Below are 24,677 nucleotides of genomic sequence, written 5' to 3'. Positions count from 1 at the left end.
ATAGGTATGTACCGCAAGCGGGATAACATATTAGAGAAGGATATTAGAAGAGCGTTGCTGGATGAGTTAGTATAAGCTTTGCTGGAAGACCATCGAGTTGAAAGGGAGGAAAGATGATAGAGGGAGTGACGAGGGGAAAGAGGCTTGGTCCGACCACCTAATTTTATGTAAACTAATTATGGGTTAATTCGATTAAGGGACGCGTGCCCGGAATGGACTACGGCTGCAATCAACCCTGGAAGAGAGGAAGAGGAGCAGGAGAAGTGCGCTGTGACGCAAACAGAATCAGTGGTCTTCTAAAAGAAAAAGTAAAAAGGAAAAGGAGTTGGGGGAGGGAAGCGAAGGGCGAAGAGAGGAATCAATCTGGTTAAACAAAAAAAAATCTAAAGAAGAAAGAATAGTTTTCGGTCGTTCCTTTTTTTACTTTCGAATGCGCTTTTCTTTTGACGTTTTTAGAATAGTACTCGATTCAACATGGTGGAGGATTTTATTGAAAATCATTTACGTCCAAATGCATTCACGTAACGGATTACGGATAAGAATTATGTTTTATTCATATAATTCTTATATCAGTCATATTATTATCACTTTAGAGATTTTATTAATCGAAAAAAGTATTAAATTATTTTCTATAACGATAAAACGGGAGCTTGTTAATATGCTTAACAAAGAGTTACGAAGTATTTTTGTACGATGAAGAAGTCAGGTGTGGAATCGTAAAAGGGCGTTTTTTAAACGTAATTGCAGGAAGAAACGCGCCGGGTTAAAAATTATATATATATATATATATATATATATATATATATATATATATATATATATAGATATATATAAAGATTATATATATATATACACATAAACATATATAGGTTATGAAAAAGCAAGACAGCTGCATAAAATTGGATCAACACAGAGAAATAAGATAGAAATAGCCGTGAGTCGTGTGTCGGAGAAAGAGTGGGTAGGTTGGTTGGTTGGTTGGTTGGTTGGTTGGTTGGGTGGGTGGTTAGTTGGTTGGTCGTCGGTGAGTGGGTGGAAGCGGTGCAAGGTGAAAGAAGGATTCTACGAGTGAGAAATCCTGCAGCAAACTGTATGCACACACCTGGTCGATCAATACGCGAGAGTCAGGACATCATGTCGCAGTAGTTCCTTATTTTTTTTCTGTTTTTTTTTCTCTTCCTCTTTAAAGAAAACCTTCCTAACGACGACTCATTGTTACTTGACGGTTTTTTCTTTCTTTCTTTTTTTTCTTTTATTCCTCGAAGATCGTATTCGCAGTGTACAAGTAATGTGTGCGACGAATAGATCGTCGAATTATTATTCGTATCGAGTGTTCCTTATTCTTGGAGTCACGTCTTGATTCTACGCCAATGCGGCTAGTCCTTGGCAAGAGATAGATAGATAGATAGAGAGAGAGAGAGAGAGAGAGAGAGAGAGAGAAAGAGAGAGAGGGAAAGGTATATCTCCCTTTTCAGAAGCTTTACGCGTGTTCCATGGATTTCCAATCGTCCTCACCTCATTGAACCGAACCCCTCGCTTCGTTAGAATCCCTTTTCTTGACAAAGAAGGATTAAATATTTAATAAGAGTCTGAGTGTGCTCGGCTAAATTCGAAGAGGAAAGTATCTTCGTCTTTGATTTCGAGAGATCTTGGAGAGATAAATCTAATTACTCCGTATAAGAAGAAAACGAAAAATAAAGAATAAAAACAAAAGAAACCAAAACGAGAAAGGAATGGTTTATGATTTTCGTATATGTACAATATGAATTGTGTACAACATTCGAACATTTAAACAAAAAAAAAAAAAAATAAATAAATAACAATAAAATAAAATATGAATCTATTCTTCTTTGAGAATGTTCTTAGAGTGAAAGATAATTGTAACGATTCGTTTCTGTACTTTCCAAGAACATTGTTTCCTTCGACTTATGTTTGTTACATTTCATTCAATCGATAATGTTCGACCCGATTAAAATAGAAATTTCATCAAGCTTCCATCTTCCTTGTCTCTTCCTCCCCCCTCTCTCCATCCTCGACAGTCCTAAAAGTTTCATGCGGTCCACTCATTATCGTCCCGATCTTGCACTAGCAACAGGTATAAATCCTGTAATGAGAAAACTTTCGAGGCTGGCTTCCCTTTCTCACAATTTTCCTTTCGAGAGCGAGAAATCGGCCGGTAGAAGAGATCTTTCGCTCGATTTGCACGAGAACATTTTGATATCGGAGTACGGAAAATTGGATTAGTTTTACGGAGGCCGATTGAAAATTGTTTCGGACTTTTCCAAAACTTTTCTTTCCTGCTCTTCGACCGTATACGAGAACGAATAATATCGAATTTAATTGGAAAGATTTGTTTCTCTTAACCAAAATCCGAATCGAATTGAATGTTGTTAAAAAAAAATATATATATATTGTGAAATAAAAAGCTCTCAACAATTGACGTGAATTAAAATAAAATAAACTTCGTCGAAGGATTATAATTATAAACACGTTTCTTTTAATACCATTCTGAACAAATACATATATACTCATGGATAACGCAATAAATCGGTATAAATATGTTACCATTGGTATCGTTTCTACTTTGATAAAACAACAGACAGTAGAATTTTCGTGTTAAACGTTACATTTACAACAGATAATACCACGTATTTGTATGGTTGCTTTTATCTCGTATTTAGGCGATACGGGAATTTATATGCTCTAAAACTTGCTTTTGCCAAAGCGGTTGCACGAAATAATACACACACACAAACATACATACATGTAACACCTTCATGTATAGAATGTCTCAACTTTATTGGCTTCGTAATTTACGAGAGTGTACGCTGAATTTACGATTACAATGTGCATGAATATTGACGTGGATATGTATATATATATATATATATATATATATATATATATATATATACACATATATACATATATATATCCACACACAAATGTATCTATAGGTGTATATATAATATGTGATGTATGTATAGTTACAAAAACCAAATTGCCTCACGAGCATTGCTTCACGTTACCTCTCGCCACTTTGCTTCCGAGAGTGAATTAATGTTAATAGCCACACGAGTAAAAGGGAGAGAGAGAGAGAGAGGGAGGGAAGAGTCCGAGAGTACGCAGTCGAAATATTTCGCACGTTCACGTGCACTTTACTTTTCTGTAATTAACAAGCAATCATATAATATAAAACTATACAGGAAAATTACATTGGAGTATCGAAAAAATATTTTGTTTAAATAACTTTTTTAAATACCTCTAAACAAAATATTATACAAATTGTTCGTAATACAATTGAAACTTATTTTTGTTGTGAAAATTGATTGGAAGAAATCAGGAAGAGGAATGGAATATAAAAAGGAAGAATTGAAAGAAATCAGAGAGAGAAAGAGAGAGAGAGAGAGAGAGAGAGAGAGAGAGAGAGTAAGATTTAAAAAAATATTTTACAAAATATTCTAGCAATCATAAAGATATTTATACATTCACAAATTTTATGATGAATAGATCGTTGTACAAACTTGAAAATAAAGAAAGGAAAAACAGAATTAATTTTTCACTTTTGTGTCTCTCACGTCATTCACAATCCAACGAAATAATAATAATTAAAAAAAAGGAAAAAAAGGAAAAAAAACAATAAAAAAATATAATGGAAAGAAAAAAAATCAAATAGTTTTGAAAAGTTACGAGGATGGTTTTATGCGAACCCTATAAAATGTAAGCGTATAATGAAGGCGATACTTAGATATATGGTTGCTTGAACCGAGCACTTGTCCCATTTTTGAAGGACTCGCACGGTTGAGAGCAATTTCATGTCGCGCTCGAGGCACTTCTCAACGTTCTGATTTTCATCAATAGTGGCATTCTCTCTTTCTCTTCCATCTCTTTCTCTCTTTCTCATCTCTCTTTCTCTCTTTCTCTCTCTCTTTTTCTCTCTCTCTCTCTTTCTTTCTCTCTCTCTGTTTGTCTCCCGAATCGTTGACTTCCATCACTGGCTGCCCGTTTTCGCACGAACTCGTTTGTGAACTAATAAAAAAAAAAAAGAAACGAAAAGAAAAATAATGAAAAAAAAAGTTAACGATGTTCTAGAAACTTTTAGTGGCCAATATACTATCCTAGACAATCTAATATATCTTTCACGAGAACGATCAACCTTTCTGATATATTATATATAATAGTTCGAATATAGAAAGCATAGATGATGGATATTCTTTCGTGATAAAAATTTTAACCTTATTTCACGCTAATACCATTCGATGGAGTTTAAACGATGATAAACCGCATGAGTACGTACTTTCCCTATTATGGTCGATTATAATTATTGAACATTATCTCGGAACACGCGCACACACATTTCGTAGAATTTTCATTTTATATATATATATATATATATATATATATATATATAATATAATATAATATAATAATATATATATATATTAATATAATGGATTATTAATAACACGATAAAAGTGCGATAATGCTCTATTTCCCTATTTGAAAATGGAAATTTAGCAAGTACTGCATCCTCGGGCATACTATAAGATAGACAGACATAGTAACGCAAGCTTTTCCTGGTGTAAATTAGCAGAGTTTAATCCTCTCCCTCCCCAACCACCACCCCACAAGATTAAGTTATGAACTAACATCTTGGATTATTTCGTCTCGCATATAATTTCATAGAATTTGATCGGATTCTATTTTACTCGAATATCAAGAACAAAATCAGTTTGTCAGTGATCAAAAATTGCGGTAAAGGAGATTAATGTGTTTATTCTTTTTGTATATTTATATAATTTATAATTATATCATATATTTTGAGATAACTCTCTCTCTCTCTCTCTCTCTCTCTCTCTCTCTATCTATCTATCTATCTATCTCTATCTATTCATCTCTCTATCTCTCTTCCTCGCCTCTTCTATTTCCCAGTTCTGAATTTCCAACAAGTTCATTCGCAAGAGAGAAGATTTTCGTTTGTGAATCGAGCTGTGAATTATTTCGAGAACAACCTATGCCAGAGGTCGTGTCCTACCTAACTGCGTCCTTCCAACCTCGAACGAATAACGACTTTCGTAAAAGTGGGTCGGGTCCGAGTGACGTTTCGGTCAAGATTTTAATTAATTTAATATGGTCGTGGTAAAAAAATTGAAGATTTTCATGTTGTTTTCGATGTGACTTTATACTTCAACCTATGTCTTTTTCTTTTTTTTTTTCGTCCTTTTTATATATTATCAACGTTCATCATATATAACAAATATCATTGTTAATACAATAAGTCTCAAAAGAAGAACGTGTTTATTTCAAACGTTAAAAGGAATTTCTTCGATGGAACAAAAACGCGACTGGTCCTTTATATTCCGGTAGGGCGAACAACGTTTCAACGCTCGTATTGTCACTCCTCCGTGAACCGTACACTATCGATTTTCCTCCCATTGTCTCTCGAAATGCAATAGCGTTCGTAGCATGTGACGGCGACTAACGCCAGCACCAATACGCCCAGATTCCTGACTTTTTACCCCTTTCATTTCCTCTTCATCGACGCGACACAAACGTTTTCTCGCCACGGTGTTTCGTTTCGTGCACTTTTAAAGGGCGTATCGTGTTACCGTGTAAGCCGACGAAAACGAGATGGTACGCTTTCGTGCTAAACTATTTGCAAACAACATGCAATTCTTTGTGAGATTAGAAAAATCTTTTGACGAATGAAGATTTTACAAAATCCGCCAATTTGACAGATTTATGAATACACACTTAAATTTCACAAAAATTGTAAAGATTATTTTTTAATAATTTTATATTGAATTTGATCGATGTAATTATATGAAATAATGTTAATATCTCATATAATTACATTATAAATAAATATTATATATAATATTTATTATATATATATATATATATTATTATATATATATATATATATATAATTATATATATATATATATATATATATATATATATATATATATATATATATATATATAATATACATATAATTAGTCTTCAAATGTGATGTTAAAAAAAATAAATTGCTATTTCAATTATATGTAATAAGAAATGTAAAAGAATTACTTATTTTTATACATTAAAATCATAAATAATAATATATGTATAATTATTAATATACATTATTATTATATATTTTGAAAAATAAATAATTATTAATTTTAAATTAAAAAAAATTATCTAATAAATTATTAGTGAAAAAAAAGAAAAAAAATGATGTAATAAATTATTAGCGAAAAAAAAAGAAAAAAAATGATGTAATAAATTATTCGAGAAAAAAAAGAAAAGAAATGTTGGTCACAACGTAGCATTTTACAAAAACTTTTCTAGGAAACCGAGTGGAATCGTTAAATGAGGACTTCGAAGAACGTGCTCTCGCAATAATGAACTTTGCACTTCGGTATCGATCTTATTCGTAAGATCGAAGAAGCTTCGTGTGAGCCTTTAATCTCCTCGCATGCAAGAAGATTAATGATCATCGCGTTAGCCCGAGCTCTAAGCATTACTCAGCACATCTCCTTCACTTCGAGGTAGTTCATAGTACGCACATTCGTATAATATATATATATATATATATATATATATATATATATATATATATATATATGTGTGTGTGTGTGCGTGTGTGTGCATACGTTTTTACCAAGGAATGGGGTCGGAACATATCTTGAAAGAAAATGAATTTTTAACGATTCCTGTCTCCAACACGCTCTAATTTCCTTTCATCACGTGACACCTTTAAAAAGATTTTCCTACGAATTATTATTATTATTATTATTATTATCGCGAATATAATCTTTCGTGCTTAATTTCTTTTCTCTCTCTCACCCACCTTCTCTTACTCTCTAGCTTGGAATAATTTAAGGTGGATGAAAATTCGTAAAATATTCATTGCCAAGCTCGTGAACTTTGCCCGTTCGACCTTCCACTTTCGCATGTTTTGACGTGTTTATTCTAAGAAGTTCTCAATCTCTGTTTCTCTCTTTCCCACTCATACGGTTTACCTTTGTAAACTCGGGATTTCCTGCGCTTACATTAATGTGCTCTTACGTATATGTGTGTAAATGTAGTATATACGTGTACCCACATTATACCCACAACCTGGCAACTTTGTCGACACGGGCTCGTTTAAGTCAGACTGCTTTAGGGAAATTCCTGATTGCCTAGACCACCGTATCACCGTGGTAGTTTGCCAAGCCACACTTTGCACTGACTTCGACTAGTTCTTAAGAGTACCTTTCCTAGTAGTACCGATATGTATCTAATATCGTACTAACTTTTTCTAGGACACTCGAATGAAATCATAATTGAAAAAAAACTAAGGTCATTATAAATTGAGGCAATTTATAGAAAAAAAAAGAGGGCTGCATTCAACCAAAACTATTTGATTTTATTTACAAGAAAATCGACTTTTAAGTTTTCATTAAAAATTGTATTATCATTTCACGAAAAGTAATGCAAATTACAAGCAATATGTTTCTTTTGAAGATATAGTAACATGTCCTCTAAACGTCCAGAATATAGAGGTTTATGATTTGAAGATAAAATTTTTCTTTTTTCATGAGTTTAAAAAAAATTAATTTAGATACCCTTTCTCCGTGAATGGACTAAAAATGTAAAAAAATAGTTTCTTTTCTTCTTTATTTATTTAATTAAACATAATTTATTAAGTCACTTAAATTTTAATTATAATTGTTATTAAGGCAATTAAAGTTTAACTAAATATACTTATCAAATTTATATTTTTTGTTATATGTTGTTTAAATGGAAAAATATAAAATTAAATAGAAAAATAAACCAAAAATTTAATGTTTTAAGTAAGTCTCATTTTATAAGTTCAAATGAATAATTTTTGTCACTTGCAGTTTCAAATTATAAAAAATGTAGGACAGAAACGAAAATACTACGAAACACGACCGGTGAGCGAGTGACTCTCAAGAGAACTATTGCATACTGTTGCGCGAATTTTCAAGGTCGTGCTGCAGTACAACAGCATCTACGTAATGTAAACATTAGAAAAGTAACATACATGTTCTTTATATGTTTTATATACATATATATAAATAAATAAATAAATAAATAAATAAATAAGTGAATATATATATATATATATATATATATAACACATATCTAAGTCGATTTATACATCTATTAATAGTCTGAATCATTTATGAATATTTTCCGCAGAGTTTTTTTTCAGAATAAATCTTTTTTCAACTTTGACATACATAAATATCGAGTTCGATAATCATGAGATTATTTTAAATGAAGTTAAACAAATATTTATTGGTATCTAGTTCTTTTTTTCTCAAGATATAAAGCATTGACCAATAATACTAATGGATAGCCCTTCACAATTTCTTTCTTATCAGATTTCGAGCTCTGAAGATACTTACACACATGATCGGCCAAGTCCCTTCGCTTTCTACCCTTCGAAGGTCACGATAAATATCTTTTCCAATTTGCCATAAGAATGATGGGCATAGTATCGGTGAATGGTCGATAAAGATTATATAGGATTGAATGGGGGAAAAAAAGCTTTTTTGATGGTTACTTAGACGTTTGATAAAATAATAATATCGTTAGAAAAAGTAAATGGAAGGTGAGACATAACATTAAAAAAAAAAAGAGAGGGAAAGAGAGAGGAGAAAATTTATATGCAATGTATGGGAAAAAAATAATAAAATAAAAAAAAATAGCCTAACCTCCTATTGTCGTGGAAGAGAAAAATGTTTTTAAAGCTTCTTTTGAGAAATATAAAGACGAGATTCTACGAGGAGCTTTCATTCTAAAAGATCCTTCTTTTACGAGACGAGTGAAGAGCACGATCTTATAGAGGTTACATATCTTTTGAAAACTATTCTCTGAGAAGGAAAAGTAGTGATTTTCTGGTAAGCTTAATGTATCATCATTTATGAAATATTTTATTACATTGTCGATTGCTATGGAAAATAAAATTTAAAGGTTCTAAACGTATGCCATTGTAAAGTAAATACCTTAAAAGTTTGAATTTTATTCTTTATATGAAGAATAAAATAGTTAAACGAAAGTTCAAATATGACAAGACAATGTTTCATACAATAGTTCTTTCTTTTTATCTTCTCACCCTGTTCCTCGTAAAATTTGCGTAAAGAGAAAATATAGATTCTTGTTTGAAGAAAAAAAAGGTGACTTTTGAATAAATCTTAAAATGTTGAACAAGTAAAAAATAAATAGTATACTTGTATTTACGCTATGAAATCGTGAAATTTTTGTATTCAACATTTTTGTCGATGAAAATGTAGTATTTTTGAAATATCAGTATATCTTGAATAAGATATTAGATAGTTTTTACTATTATTTTAATAAAATATAATGTTATACATATTTTATATATATAAAATTATATTTAAAACAATATATATACAATTTTATTTATATTATATATTATATTATATTTATATAATTATAAAATATATAATATATGTATTTTATATATATTTTATATATATATGTATATTTTATTATATATTTTATGTATATATACCAAGTTTTTAAAATAAAATATTAGGAATTTTGAATCCGAAAACATGATATTTTTGAAAAAAATTGTTCAGACAACGATTATTTGATCTCGAAGGGACAAGATTATGACATTCATTGGTTTATTTAATCTAAGTTTTTAAAGTCATTTCAAGGTCAACATTGTTTATATTCTTCTATAAATGGAAACCTACTTTATTAGTGTAGCAACATATTCTACGTAACAAAAAAAAAAATTCTTTTTACCCATCTTCAATTTTCCATGACATTTAATGATATATCCTCACATATTTCGAATTTAAATAATATCGATAATCAGCAGCTGTTAAGGAAAAGTATAAAAGATAAAAAAATTTTTATTATGAGTTAATAAATTTAATTCTTATGTATATAGATGTGTACTATTGTATAAAAACACGAAGTAATTAATTAATGTTCTTTTTTATTTCGTATTTTTTCTATTTCAATGTGCGTTCATGTATATGCGTCCATATTAGCCTAAACATTAGACCGCGTAAACGAATTAAAAAAATTTGCAAACGATTGATGATTGTAGATATGTTTTGAGAAATTTAAATAATTTTTATCTCTTCTACTTTTCTTTGAAAGATGTTAAATATCTTGTTAAATATCTCGGTATATTGAAGATAGATTAAAAAATATTTTAGATATGAGTTACTTGTTTCCTTTTATATTTTTTTTCGTAGAAAAATATGTTTCCATTATGAAAAATATAGTTCCCTCTTTAAAAAGAAGCAACGGAAAAGAAAAAAAAAAGAAGTGACCTTGAAGTGACTTTGAAACCTTTCACTAAATAAGAAACATTAAACGTTATAATATTTCTTCCTCCAAATCAGATAACTCTTGCGCGAATAATTTCTCTCAAAAATGTCGTGTTACCAAAATAAAAAAACTTCGTGTTCGTACATCCGATATATATTTTGTTATTGTTATCATAATAATATATTTAAATTATGCTGCGTTAACTTTATTTGATTTGATTTATTCATTAAATAAACAATGAAATTAGGCTTTTTTAAATGTCGACAAAATCAGAATAATTTACAGTCTAAAATCATTTCCCGAATGACCTTGTCTAGTATGAATAATTAACCAGAACGTATTTAAGTCGTCATAATTTTTCTCACTCCAACGTTTAAAGGAGTAATAATTTGTTGCTCCACGCCATATTCTTTACGTATGCATTATACAGTCGTTACGACGCTTCTATATGTGTATAACATGTAATATATATATATATATATATATATATATATATATATATATATATATATATACATATGTATTCCTGTACAGATATAAATATATATATACGTACACACCAATATACTTCTACCCTTATTCGAGCGTATGTGCGTCACTTTGTCGTAATTATGAACGAGCTTAATGCGTGCGGCAAATGATATTTGCGAGAGTCCTACCGGAACATTATGAGCTCTATAACTACCCATAGCTCCTTCTCTCTCGCTTTCTCTCTCTCTCTCTCTCTCTCTCTCTCTCTCTCTCTCCATCTCTCCATCTTTCTTTCTCTCTCTGTCTTTCTCAATTTGCTCGTAATACGTTGCAAAATTTAGGTACAATAATTTAGTGCAGACATTCTCAAATCATTCAACAAAAGTCTCCTCAAAGAAAACACGTTAATAATATAATTTGACAAGAGTTAGAAAATATTTCAAGTAATTATTTAACAAAATATAATACAGTATCAGGGTCATCATTCTAAAATTCGATTTACAAATTTACATGTATATCGAACATGATTAATGATGTAAATTAATTATTGTATTTTTTCATACAATTAGTACTACTTTCTTCTGTCGTCTGAACGTTTTGATAAAAAAAAAAAAAAACAACAAATTGAATAAATTTAATAAACCTAACAGACGGATATAAATTAATTATATATTCGTACGATTAGTACTATTTTCTTCCGTCATTCTTTACAAAACAAAAAGAAAGAAAAAAAGAAAAAAAGAGAAAGCAAAAAAGGAAAGTAAAATGAATAAATTTAACAATGCTAACTGAAACGATTATCTTGATATAATAATCTAAATATAATGCTAACGTATTCTTGTTGAAATTTATAGCTTATTCGCGTTTACGATGTTAGTTAGAATGATTTGCCTGAAGTTACGATGCTTTTATTGTTTGAAAGAGTAAACGTAAAGTTAAGTGTAAGAGAGCAGTGGTCGAGGGAATGGGAGAGGACGGAAGAGGAGTATAGGGGGAGAGGATAAAGTTCGAAAATTTCTACCGTAATATCAAGTTATGATACATCAAGTCAGAAGACAGATACCAGCAGTAGTTAAGGTGGTGGCAAGAAACGCGTTGAGTTAGGGGTAGTCAAAGTTTTGCCGCGCGTGTTGTTCCGGTTACAAGGGGGTGAATCGAGAGAGAGAGAGAGAGATAGATAGAAAGAGAGAGAGAGAGAGAGAGAGAGTGAGAGAAAGGGAGAGAAACAGTTGTGGTGTATCGCAAGCGATATAACGAGGGTGTCGACCGACAGTCTATTCAAATAATTAAAGTATTCTCCCCTCTTTTCTTCTCAGAACACGGACATACCGAATCGTCAAGAGTAAAACTAAATTTATGACGATCGTACACGCCATAATAATTTGTCGACGCTTGACCATACCACATTATTATTATCTTATAAGATTTATATTAATGGTAGATTCGTGCGAGCAAATGATAAGCTCGTATCTAAATTAGACAGCCTACACTTCGTGAACTTAATTTCGAGTCCCTTTTATTTTCCTTTCTTCTTTTTCGTTTTTCTTCTTCTTCTTTTTATTATTTCATTCTTTTTTATTATCCGGAGAAATGTATTATTCTCTCAATAATCTGAGTTACAGTTTGAACATTCTCATTTGGTAATAATGTATGTAAGTATATAAGTACAATTATGTTCTAAGAACATAAATAAGGTCAAACAGATACTTCGGATATGTACCGAAAAAATGTGTATCAGATTTTTCGAACATTCAATACAATCAATACAATCACAAGTCAATACAAGAGTATTTTTTTATTCTTTTGTATAAATATATTTTTTTTTATTTATATATAAATATATATAAATATATTAAATGTATTTAAATATATATATATATATATATATATATATATATATATATATATATACATGAATATATATTTACATATTTATATATTTATATATAAAATATATATAAATATATATATTTTTTAATATACACATTATTGTTTTAAAAGTATTTTATACTTTATTATCTATAAGATGTAAAGGGTGTTCCCTCCATATTTCTTTCGCTCGACATATGTTAGCATATTTTACGAAATAAAAATAAAAAGGGAAACGTAATATAAACGTAAGCTGAAAAATATTTGGTTACAAGAAAGATACGTTATAACAATGGGTTAGTTTTTGTTCGATATTATAATATATATGTATCAAGCCGGTGTTTATTTAACCTACTTACATAAACTGTATTTACATACTTGAACTTGTTGTAAAGAGCACTATTGACATCAATAATCATTAGAAAGTTCATATCAACAAGCCGTGAGTGTTCTCAAATGATGAATATGATTATGTACATTTCATTTACAGTTTCATTAACGGAATTGCTTCTCTTACTGCTTTATTGGAATATCGACAAATATTCAAAAGAGTTTCAATTCAATAAATATCAGCAATCTGTTTTTGTGCTATATCGAACGAAAACTAGTTTATTATTTTTCTTATAATCTTTTTTGACAAAAAGCATTTTCGACTTTATACTTATATAACATTTTTTTTTTTAATTTTTTGTTCATAAATCGTACTGTTATTATCTCGAGTAAAAAATGTGTAAGGACACCTCGTATATGAAATATATAATATTTCGTAGCTCTGAGTAAACTATGAAGTGCATGTATTTTTTTTTTTTTTTTAATGTATACCTATAATTTTTATTTGCATATTTATATAGTAGTGATCATAAGCAATTAAAATCGTATTCAATAAAAAGTTCCTATTATTATTCAATATAATTGCTATTATAATATTGCTATTAATTGTAAAAATTGCTATTATTTACTATTATATCATCGTTTACGAAATAATCGACATCTTAACAGACTGATTAACAGATTCATACTATATTGTAATTTGTATTCCATTCTATTGTATGTAAATTATTATATTATATTGATTTACAAATCAAGCCGTGTATTTAGACAATTTGAAGATTCAGTGATCCTGTTTGATGTAAACGATTTCGAAATTATAACTTTAATTCTTAAGATTTCGATTATTTCGTATATGATGCATAGTAATGATTTGTTACTGAATATAATTTTGATTGCAAATGATTGCTATTATATATAAATATGCCAAAAAAAAATCAGGTATTCTTTTAAATATATATATATATTTAAAAGAATACCTGATTTTTTTTGTGCGTGCTTTATAGATAGATGCAAATTTCTCTGAATAAATTTTTTTGTAAATTCAATCAATTATGAGATATTTGTTCGAATATCTATAGGTGAACATCTTGTACATACAGGGTGTTTCAAAAATAGATCGCCAATCTTTAAGAGAATATTCTGTTCACTGTAAGGATAAAAACAAGTTATATAAATATGGAAACGCTTCATTTTCAAATTATAAACATTTTTTATTTATATTAGCCAACATCAACAATCCACGCATTTGCGAGGCATACGTTAATTCAGAAAAAATTATTTTCAGTAATTTCTGTAATGAAATGTTGTAACAGTTTTAAATTATCATAAATTATAAATTAAAAATGTTTGTAAATAGCAAATAAAACGTTTCTTAGGTTTATGTAACTTTTGTTTATGTATGTTTATATGACCTAATGTTTGTATGACTTTTCTTTTCATTTTTACAATTCTTACAAAAATTTTTTTATTAATAAAATATGATTTTAAGGTTTTGTCGATTTATTTCTGGAACATCCTGAATAAATAAGCTGTACCAGAGAGAAAGATCAGAATTAATATTTTGAATTGATTAGTGTCTCTTTAAAAACAAAATCTCGTTTTCTCGGGCAAAATAATTGCAAAGGAATATAATTTTAAAGGAATATCATTTTAATCATTACGTTAGAGAGCGTGTTACTTAAGTCGCAGTCAATAATTAAGCGTTTAAAGTCGACCGTGCGAAACAAATATCTCAGTTTCCCTTCCTTCCTGCAGTCTTTCAAAGTCACCTGATCTTAACTCGTTTAACTTTGGTCAGGAGAGATTAGTAGCTTTCGTTCCTCGCTCGATTGCTTCCCGTGAAAGCTCGTAATTCGATTGATAAGTATTATCGCTATAATAGTTGATGATAAATCTTTTTAAAAAATTTCTCGAACGAATTTTACAAATACTGTTATTAATCCTCATCTAGGAATACATACATCGATTATTTTCTTATGAATGCAAAAGAATTTCTTCTTGAATATGTTTTAATAGAAAAATAATTAATTAATAAAAATTAAAAATTAAATAATAATTAATAAAAAAAAATTTATAAATTTTATAAATTTAATAAAAAAATATGTTAAATAGTTACAACGATTTTAAATAGCTTCGGTAAAATCTTGAGCTTTTTGAGGAAAAAATTCGATAATAAATTTAATTTGCCGACAATTGATTATTATTAAGCGATTAACCTATTGTGTTTGCATGTACTCCTTATTTTTTAATAAATAACACGTATATGTCACACGTTATATATACAGATTGATTCAAGCAATTGTAACAAATCATATCTTTTTTTTTATTGGAATTTAGAAAAAATATTATAAGAAAAAGATTAATGGTTCAGAATGAACTACATTGTTGATGCACACGTGCGTCTCTCCATTGTTCACGGTACTTTTTCTTAAGGATCATATAACACCATTGGAAACAGTTATCCTTAAGAACCTATCGGCTAATAGCTAATAAAACGCATAGATAAAAAACATATGAGCACCTTTGTCTAAGCTTAGGCATTTTTGATAAAGTACCTGGTAACATAATAAATTGGTATATAAAGATATTGATTAGTCAAACAAAATTTATAAAAATAGCCTTTCCTTATATTTTTTTCTTTTTATTTCTTCCTTTTTTCTTTTTTTAACAATTATGGTGGCGTTTCGTTTTAAGCGCGGAAGAAATTTCGAAGTTAGAGAATTTTAGCATCTAAAGTATTTTGATAATATATCAACCTGGCCAATAAATAAATAGTAAAAGTAGAAGCCTAGGCTCGATAAACCAAGGATTGTCTGGCGCCTAGCTTTGAAATATTCATTGACACTCTATAATTTGTAAGAGCACTAGAACAAAGAAGCACATATGGAATGTTTAAAAATTCCAACGAACTATCCCCGACCAATGGGCATTTATTCTTTTCCTTTCCATATGTCGAACTCCGTTTTTTACCAATCTTATTTAAGTTTACGTGGATAGTTCAAAATAGGCCAAAAGGCAGTCAATTTTCGGATTCACAGCATCTAAGTAGTCAAGCCACATCTTTCAGATTCACAACGTCTAAATTCTCAGGTCTCTTTCAGAAGCAACCAGTACAGCTAACTACACATCATACACGAGACACACAAACAATTGTAACTCATCCAATCAAATACACGGTGAGATTTACATATTGCGCAATTACTTTTCCATTTCTCACGGGATCCTTTAAAAGAACGTCCATTTTCCCATTAATTTGCGGGAACGCAGCGAGCGGTATTTTACTGATGGCCTACCACGGTATCCTAGCCTAGTGCCGCCGCCCTTATTCATCGTGACCAGTAGGTCTATAGCTTGGACATTAAGGATGAAAACAGGGACATTTTCTCCGTGCGAATCGACTGTCATTGCTGGTCCGGTGCGAGAAGCGCATTTTAAAAACGCTCTCGTCAACAATCAACATACATATTAACGATTATATTTTTTTCGCAAGTGGAATAAAGCATCTGCATTTTGCAATTGTATTATATTTTTAAATGGAAATCTTCCTCGTCATTTTCTGAATTATGTAAAAATTTCTAAATTGTTTCGGCACATATGAACCGGGTACTAATATTAATTAACTTAACGACAAAGCTAAATAATTCAGAAAAATTTTGCCACAATAACTTCCTAATGTATAAGTTTAGGGTATAAATATGTTAATGTTAGGTGGACCGGAAAATAATGTCGTTTCTACGCATGTCGATATTTGATTGTCATTTGTCAGCTCATTGTGTATTTCGAAGTCGTGTCAAAGACATTTTAAGGTTATTGTGACTTGTTCACTTTTAATAAATAATTAAATATTAGACTCGGATTTAGATTCGGATTTCCATTTATTCCGATCGCTACAACTTTTTCTTAGTGGTAAAAAATTTGAAAATTTAGATGATGTCCAAAATGCCATCTCGAGATATTTTACTCAAAAACCAATTGATTTTTATCGGTCCGGCATTGAAAATTTATACACTAGATGGCAAAAGGTTGTTGATAACGAAGGTGATTACATTATTGATTAATAATAAAAATTTGTTAAAAATTTATTCGTTTGAATTTAATTTAATAAAGCGACATTACTTTTCGGTCCACCTAATACTTTTATGTAGACCCATAAAAAACTGTATCAATTGATACAATCAAAAATATAAGTTACTATAAAAAAAAAAGTGCAATTGTATTTTTCCAATGAACCAATCCAAAACATAAAATTATTTGCATATTATGCATCATCAGATACCATTTAATCTTGATCTATAGCATTTTTATCTATTTTCTACCTGTCTGATTCAACATACAGTCTGTTTCAATTGCATGAGACACCCTCTATATAGATTTATACATATAGATATAGATATAGATATGTATTATGTTTATGTTTAAAATAAATTATATAAAATAAAGTTTATTCTATAAAATGAATTTCACTTTTATAGTTATATTCAAAAAAAAAAAAAGAAAATAAAAAAATAAGAAAGGAAAAGAATTGTTTAAAATTCGCTCTACTTCATGGAATTTAAATATTCATTTCACTCTAACTCGTGAGCGGCCGATAAAATATTTTTTATTTTTACAAGTCTTGTGATTCATGCATAAGAAATTATTAAAATATATCAGTTATTCAACTACTAACATACGAATGAGTTCTCCAAAAAAGAATAAAAAAAAAGAATAAAAAAGGAATAAAAAAGGAATAAAAAAGAAAAATAAAATCTACCTCTCCGTAAAAAAATAATCCAAGTAAAATCTCAGCTACGTCGTCATCGTACATCTCAGAGATGCAGACAACAGTGCGACGTCGAGATGGCTGACGAGATGGGGAACGGAAAGGAGACTATATTAAATTTTCTTACAACTTTAGAACTTATCGAGTTTACGTACATCGTTGAGAAATACATTTATGCGCGATATACAATCACGATTACTCTTATACATGTGTTTACAAACGCACATGTATACGCAGACTATACCTGAAAAGTCGGTAAATAGACACTAGATCTACAAATTTTCTAATTTCCTACATTAAATTGCAATTCTACGAAATTAAATCTAATCCGGAAGAGTGCAAACATAGGAAGTTTCTTATGGCGATAAGTTATGCGATTAGATCGAGTATATTTCTCGTATTTTGTTAACTCGCTGAAATGATTTTGCAGTATAGATAAAATGTATGAAAGCCATGATCTATTTCAAGAACTTCTGTAATTTTTTGCACATCGAAACGACAATTGAAACTGTTAAAACTAATCGATAAACTGTAAACGATTTCTTGAACGAAACTTGTTCGATAAAATTTTATTTCTATCACTGTTGTATATTAATGAAGAAAGTAAATTGTAACGTTTCGGACAAAAAACATTTTTTTTCTGTATCTTACTAATACTCGAAATCTCAAACCGAGATTGTAATAGTTGTCAAATTTTATGTATATCAGCGTTAAGTTATAAACGCATTATTCTTGTAATATTATTTTTGTTATTAGGGACAAATATATTTTATTCTTTTTATCAGATTGAATTTTTATTTTTAAGACGAAATTATATTTGACTGCATGTAGAATTGTTTCGATTAAAAAAAAAAAAAAAAAAAAAAAGAAAAAAAAAAAATTTTTAAGTTTTTATAGAAAATTTAAAAAGCAGAAAATTGTTTTCACTTTGCATATTCTCGAAATTTTTTCTTCAAGACTGCATCATTTATCAAAAAGAAAATATTTCCAAATATCCCTACGTACAATAAAAAACATTCATATAGTTTAAGATAGGATATAGAAATTTTTGATTTTTTTTAAATGATCCTTTTCGAAAATGTGCACATTAAATGATATAAAATAATAATGGTCAAAACATGCACAATGTCAAACATGCACATTTAATTGATATAACATAATAAATTGGTATATAAACATATTGATTAGTCAAACAAAATTTATAAAAATAGCCTTTCCTTATATTTTTTTTCTTTTTATTTCTTCCTTTTTTTTTTTTTTTTAACAATTATGGTGGCGTTCCGTTTTAAGCACGGAAGAAATTTCGAAGTTAGAGAATTTTAGCATCTAAATTCTCCAAACTGTCGAAATATTTCAAGCAATTATCTTGAAATTGTTCAAAACTTCGAGGGGTAACACTTGCGAAAACTTTCTTCCGAATACAAGTAACAGAAGACGTGACAAAAAGGTAGTAAAACTTATCGCGTTTATTTAGCAGGACGAAAGACGAGGACGACTACGACGATTAAGAAAGAAGGAACATGAGAGGTCGAGTAAAACGAGTAGAAGACATGCAAGGATGGGCTTATTACCTTTTGGCAAAAATCCAGCGTGTATCATCCTCGCCTCCATGAGCAGAGACGGTAGAAGGAAGCACATAGCCGTGCAGAGATGTACGAACGCCGACGTTGGTCCACCATGTCTCCATAAATTATTCGCCAAGCCTGAGACAAAAAAGGGAAGAACATTCATCTTATTCGTAACGGAGTCGGCAAATTTTCATACACGAGATATCGCGGTCTTTCCTTTTTTAATAAAAAGGACTTAAAAAAAAGAAAAGAAAAATCCCAAAGTCAGCATTTTAATTACATACATATATTAATATATATATATATATATATATATATATATATATATATATATTATAAATAATAAAATTTAATTTACATTATAAGATTAATTTTAGGACCCATGTTAATTAGACATTTTTTACTCATATTAAAATATCGACCCCTTTTTTTACCATTCCGTGTGTGTGTTTGTATGTATATTTCTCTATGTATAGAGTATATATATTCTCTCTCTTTCTCTCTCTCTCTCTCTCTCTCTCTCTCTCTCTCTCTCTCTCTCTTTAAAAATTAACATGAGTTTTAAATTAATTTCTTTCTATATAAATTAAATTTTATTATTTGTAATAAAAGTTAGTGAACATTAATGAATAATAATGAATTAATAAACGAGTCCCTTGGCAACATATTGAAAATAAACATATTCTATTATATATATTATATTATACGTTAGTAATAGTTTTTGCTTATTTTCATAATAGACTTATCTTGACGATCTTGAATTATCTAAATGAATTCTTCTGTGTACGTTCAATATGTTCCCAACAGACTCACTTACAACATCGAACATTCATAAATAATAAAAGTTTAATTAACATCGAAAGAATTGATTTTACGTCCTACGTTAATTAGACACTTTTTTCAAAGTCTAAAATATTATACTCTTTCTTTTTGACCATCCTGTATATATATATGGTCTGTACAAACTTTTGGAATAAGCTCCAGGGATATAAACAAGTAGAAAATGACAAGTAGAAAATGACAAGTAGAAAATGAATATGGGTTCGGAAATGTTTGCTTCTAGAGTTACGATGGTTCAAAATTTTTCTGTAATAGTTGGAGAAATAATTACGTTAAATCGTCTAGCTATCTTTTTTTCTAAATCTCTCGTGATTTCTTTATATTCTTTCAATCTGAATTCCTTACGCAAAAAAAAAAAAAAGGAAAAAACAAAGTTTGTAACTTTTCTACGATTTGATGCGATAATTTCTTTAACCGTTGGAGGACAACTTGGAATCGTTGTAACTTCAGAAGCAAGCGTTTTCGATCCCATGTTCATAGAACATTTTCTACTTGTTTACATAGTTGGAAAATATTCCTAAAGTTTGTACAGACCTTTCAGTTACATTCTCTACATGCATACACACACATACACTCACGTAGTATACGTATAATACGTATATAATATAAAATAATATAAAAAATTATATAATAATATCATAATATAATATAATAAAATTAAAATATTAATATTGTAATTAAGTAATTAATGTTTTTATTTTATATATATATACATATATTATATTATATATATCCACATACTATATTATATTTAATAACATTATAAAATATTATATTGTACCTATTTAAAGTATTATATAAATTACATATAAATATTATTATATTATTCTATTATAAATATTTAACAAATTTGGTTTGTTATTAAAAATAAAAAAAAGAAAATTGATAATTTACAAAATTAATTGAACAATAAAAATCTTTAAAATATTTTTATCTCTTTTTCTTTGTAAATATAATTCTTTTTTGTTAAGAAAAAAGAAAAATAACTCACTATTATCTGGACTGTTGGTGAGTAACGAGGAAGGAGGATCACGAGAGCAGGCGCTCAAATGACGGCCAAGTTTAATTCCATCGTTGGCGAGATTTCCGAGCTTGAGGAAGGCAGTACCGAGTAAAACAGGAAGTAAAACCACTCCAGCCCCAGCCAGAACTAGGCACGCGTGCAACTCGATTTTCGGTGGTGGTGCATCCGCCGGCCATGGCAACGAGAGATACGCTGAAAGAAAATAAAAAGTTCTCTTGTTGTTTTCGTCCGAGTTAAAAATCATACTTTTCTTTGTCTTTGTTTTTCTTCTTTTATGTGTAAATTCTTTAACTTGTTAGCAAGGAAGAGTTTTTATCTTCTGGATGAACGTGGATGTACGTAATTTATTTCCATTTAAAATAAAACAGTAAAAATGAGTACAAGAAATTAAAGTAGAATCAAGAAATATAATCCTTTCTTAATAATAGGAAGAAACACATTATTTGTAATACATTATTTATTATTTTAATAAATTAAATATTATTTTAATAATTATTTATCACGAAAGAGAAGGAGAGAGAGAGAGAGAGAGAGAGAGAGTGAGAGAGGATTAAATATTCATGACAGATTAACTCGTCATCTTTAGTTGAGAATATTAATAAATAAAATTGTAATAAACGTAAATTTTCAGCAAAAAAAAATATTTTATTTCGAAACGGAACGAAAATGATACAAGAAAAAGGGGGAAAAAAAAAAGTAAAACAGAAGGAGAATAAAAAGTAAAAAAAAAAGAGGAGAAGAAAAAGAAACAAAAAGAAAAGAAAAATGCTAAGAGAAAAATATTTTTCAGCGTGGCAAAACTTAATTCACTTTTACGAGAAGTTCGACGACATAAACGAGAAAGGTGAACGTTCTCGATTTGCTTATTAGAAATATTAGCCATCTTATTAACAAACGGCCACGGAAGCCTCGAATTTTCTCTTTTAATCGATACCTGAACTTTCCTAGCAGACGGAAATTCTCCTTTAATCTTATAAAACCAGCAGCCCGGTCCACCTAGAGTGAGGGATTTAGTGTGGTTCGTCAGCTGATTCGCAAGAAAGAAGAATAAAAAAAATTGGCTGGAGAGCTCTTCTGAAGAGCTCTCTCTCTCTCTCTCTCTCTCTCTCTCTCTCTCTCTCTCTCTCTCTCTCTCTCTCTCCCTCAATCTATCTATCTTTTTCTCTTTATCTCTGTCTCTATCTCTCTATCTCTTTTTCTCTCCTTTATTGGCGAAAGTGATAATGCTTGTGTATATGATTCTGACCAACGATAAATGAAAAACTCGCGTTAAATCTCGTTAAGATGAACTTCTGCTCATGACACTACTCGTGACTTTTCTTTGGAATATAAAAAAATTAAAATAAAGAAGATACCCTTTGCGATCGTTGAGACATTTTTCTCTCTCTTACCAAAATTTTTAATGTCTATTACATTGAAATAAATTATCTACATGGTGAGTTTTAATAAATTTATCGTAATACTATTGAAGTAATTCGAAAGAGATTGAAACTACATTTTCTCTTTCTCCCTTTCTCTCTCTCTCTCTCTCTCTGAATTTTTTTTAAATAAATTCGTTAACCGAAAAATCGATTTCGTACAAATTCGATTCATAACTATTTTTAAACATAACATTCGGGAGAACTAATTGTCATTTCTTTTTACATTATACTGTATTCTTAATTAAAACAAATTAGATGTTTTGATCTTTTAAAAGCGATAAAGAAAATCTTAAAGACGTATTAATCTTTTCAGGGATGATCATTTAAAATTTTTATAATCCAATCGATCTAATTTATGTACATTCATATTCGGTCTATTTGATATCTCGATGGTAATTAAACAAATAAAAAAAAAGGTTGGAAATGCTTGAATATGTTGGAAATATTAAATCACTATTCCCAAAGATTAAACGTAAATAATTGTAACACGTGTAAGTACTTGTAAGTCTTCCTGAAAAGATTAAATCAAAGAAAATTCTTTTTTATTTATTATTTCTTTTTAACGATTGATGGAGAAAAAGATAAGAAGAAGAAGAGGAAGAAGAAGAAAAAAAAAAGAAAGAAAGGAAAAAAAGAAAAGGAAAGAAAAGAACTCACTGGCAAATCTTCTGGCGTATCTCATTGCGATATAAGTCTGAAATGCAACCGCCAAGATGCCGTACCATACCGACCAAAGACTATTCACGTGACCTCGCACAGAAGATTCCTTCTTACGCGAATTCCGAACCTTCTTTGACGACTTCCCAGTGCATGTCGTCGTTACACCGCTTGAATTTATACTCGACATAACCGGAAGTGGCTTCAACGGTTTTTTGCATTTCGCTTGATTCACTTCGTTATTATTCTCGTAGCCCATCAAGCTCCCCGTCATTGACATCTTGTTCTGAAATTAGAAAAGAAAAGATTAGAGTTTGGGTCCAATCATACATTGAATTTTATCACTTAATATTCCTGCCAATGACAATCTTATGATCTACGATATTACGAGAATTTATATATACATATATTAGATCAGAGGAAAAAGTTTCTTCGTATTTTAATGCAAAAGTAAATTAAGTTTTTTTTAAATATCTCAAACGAAGTTTATTACACCAAATATGTGTCATTTTGATCGATCATTTTTCTCCATTTTCGAGGTAAAATTATAATTCTGTCATTGTAGAACTTGTTTTCATCGCCCATTTAACGAGTCGTTTCAAAAATGATTCGATTACGATCCGTTTCAGTAACGATTTACAAATAGAAATTTGAACCATTAAATTTTTCATTGTTAAAACGAAACCCAAACGTCGAATTTTTTTTGTATCCAACATTTTTTAAATGGTTTAAAACTGTTTTGTGGTTGATATTTAATTCCTTAGCGACATCATGACTGCTAATGTGTCGGTTTCGATCAATTTTTTCTATAATTTCATCAATTTTTTTAATCATTGTCTATAAATATCACAAATTTCTTTCAGCAGGTTGAGTCGCATTTTTCCCTTTTTTGTAATAAAATTTAAAAATGTAACGAATTTTTTCTTTATTTTCATTTATTTTCAAGATATGATAACTTATAAATGAATAATCTAATATAATCATAATCTTTCTAAAAACACTCAGTGTATCTTTCAAACGCATGCAATTATTATCAGATTTGATTAATACTACCAGAGTTATACGATCATAATGTCATCGACTGGGAGAATACGAAGAAACTTTTTCCCCGACCCAAAATATGTTTACATTCATATTTATTTGTTAATTGTTTTAATAATTGAATAATCATTATTGGAACATTAATACAATATTTTGTCACTAATAAATTACACTTTATAGAATATAATGTAATATATTACTCAATGAAACAATAATTCGTAATTAAAAAACTTTATTAATAACGTTTACGTAATATAATTGACGTATTATTTAAATGTATTCGATATATCAAAGTTTATTTCTCTTGGTGTTTACAAATTAATAATACGTGACCTTCCTAAGTAAAAATAATTATTTTCAAAACTCTCGTCATCATCCAT

The 24,677-nt window shown here is 29.3% G+C and overlaps 1 protein-coding gene across 5 annotated transcripts in view; it reads right to left on the bottom strand.

The window, feature by feature from the left end:
- The window catches only part of LOC124950570 (protein tincar), a 227,336-nt gene that overhangs the window by 22,073 nt on the left and 180,586 nt on the right, over positions 1–24,677 (bottom strand). For all 5 annotated transcript variants that reach the window (XM_047497455.1, XM_047497454.1, XM_047497457.1 and 2 more), the window contains 3 exons: positions 23,257–23,542; positions 21,146–21,370; positions 19,318–19,449 (listed from right to left, as the gene is read on the bottom strand). In XM_047497455.1, the coding sequence (XP_047353411.1) occupies positions 19,318–19,449; positions 21,146–21,370; positions 23,257–23,536 (637 nt within the window). In that variant the 5' untranslated portion in view covers positions 23,537–23,542. The remainder of the gene's footprint in view (positions 1–19,317; positions 19,450–21,145; positions 21,371–23,256; positions 23,543–24,677) is intronic.

This window comes from Vespa velutina, chromosome 7 (genome assembly GCF_912470025.1).
Source record: "Vespa velutina chromosome 7, iVesVel2.1, whole genome shotgun sequence".
NCBI classification, from domain to species: domain Eukaryota; kingdom Metazoa; phylum Arthropoda; class Insecta; order Hymenoptera; family Vespidae; genus Vespa; species Vespa velutina.
Note: the sequence above shows the minus strand (reverse complement) of the source record. Positions and strands in the feature narration are given on the sequence as shown.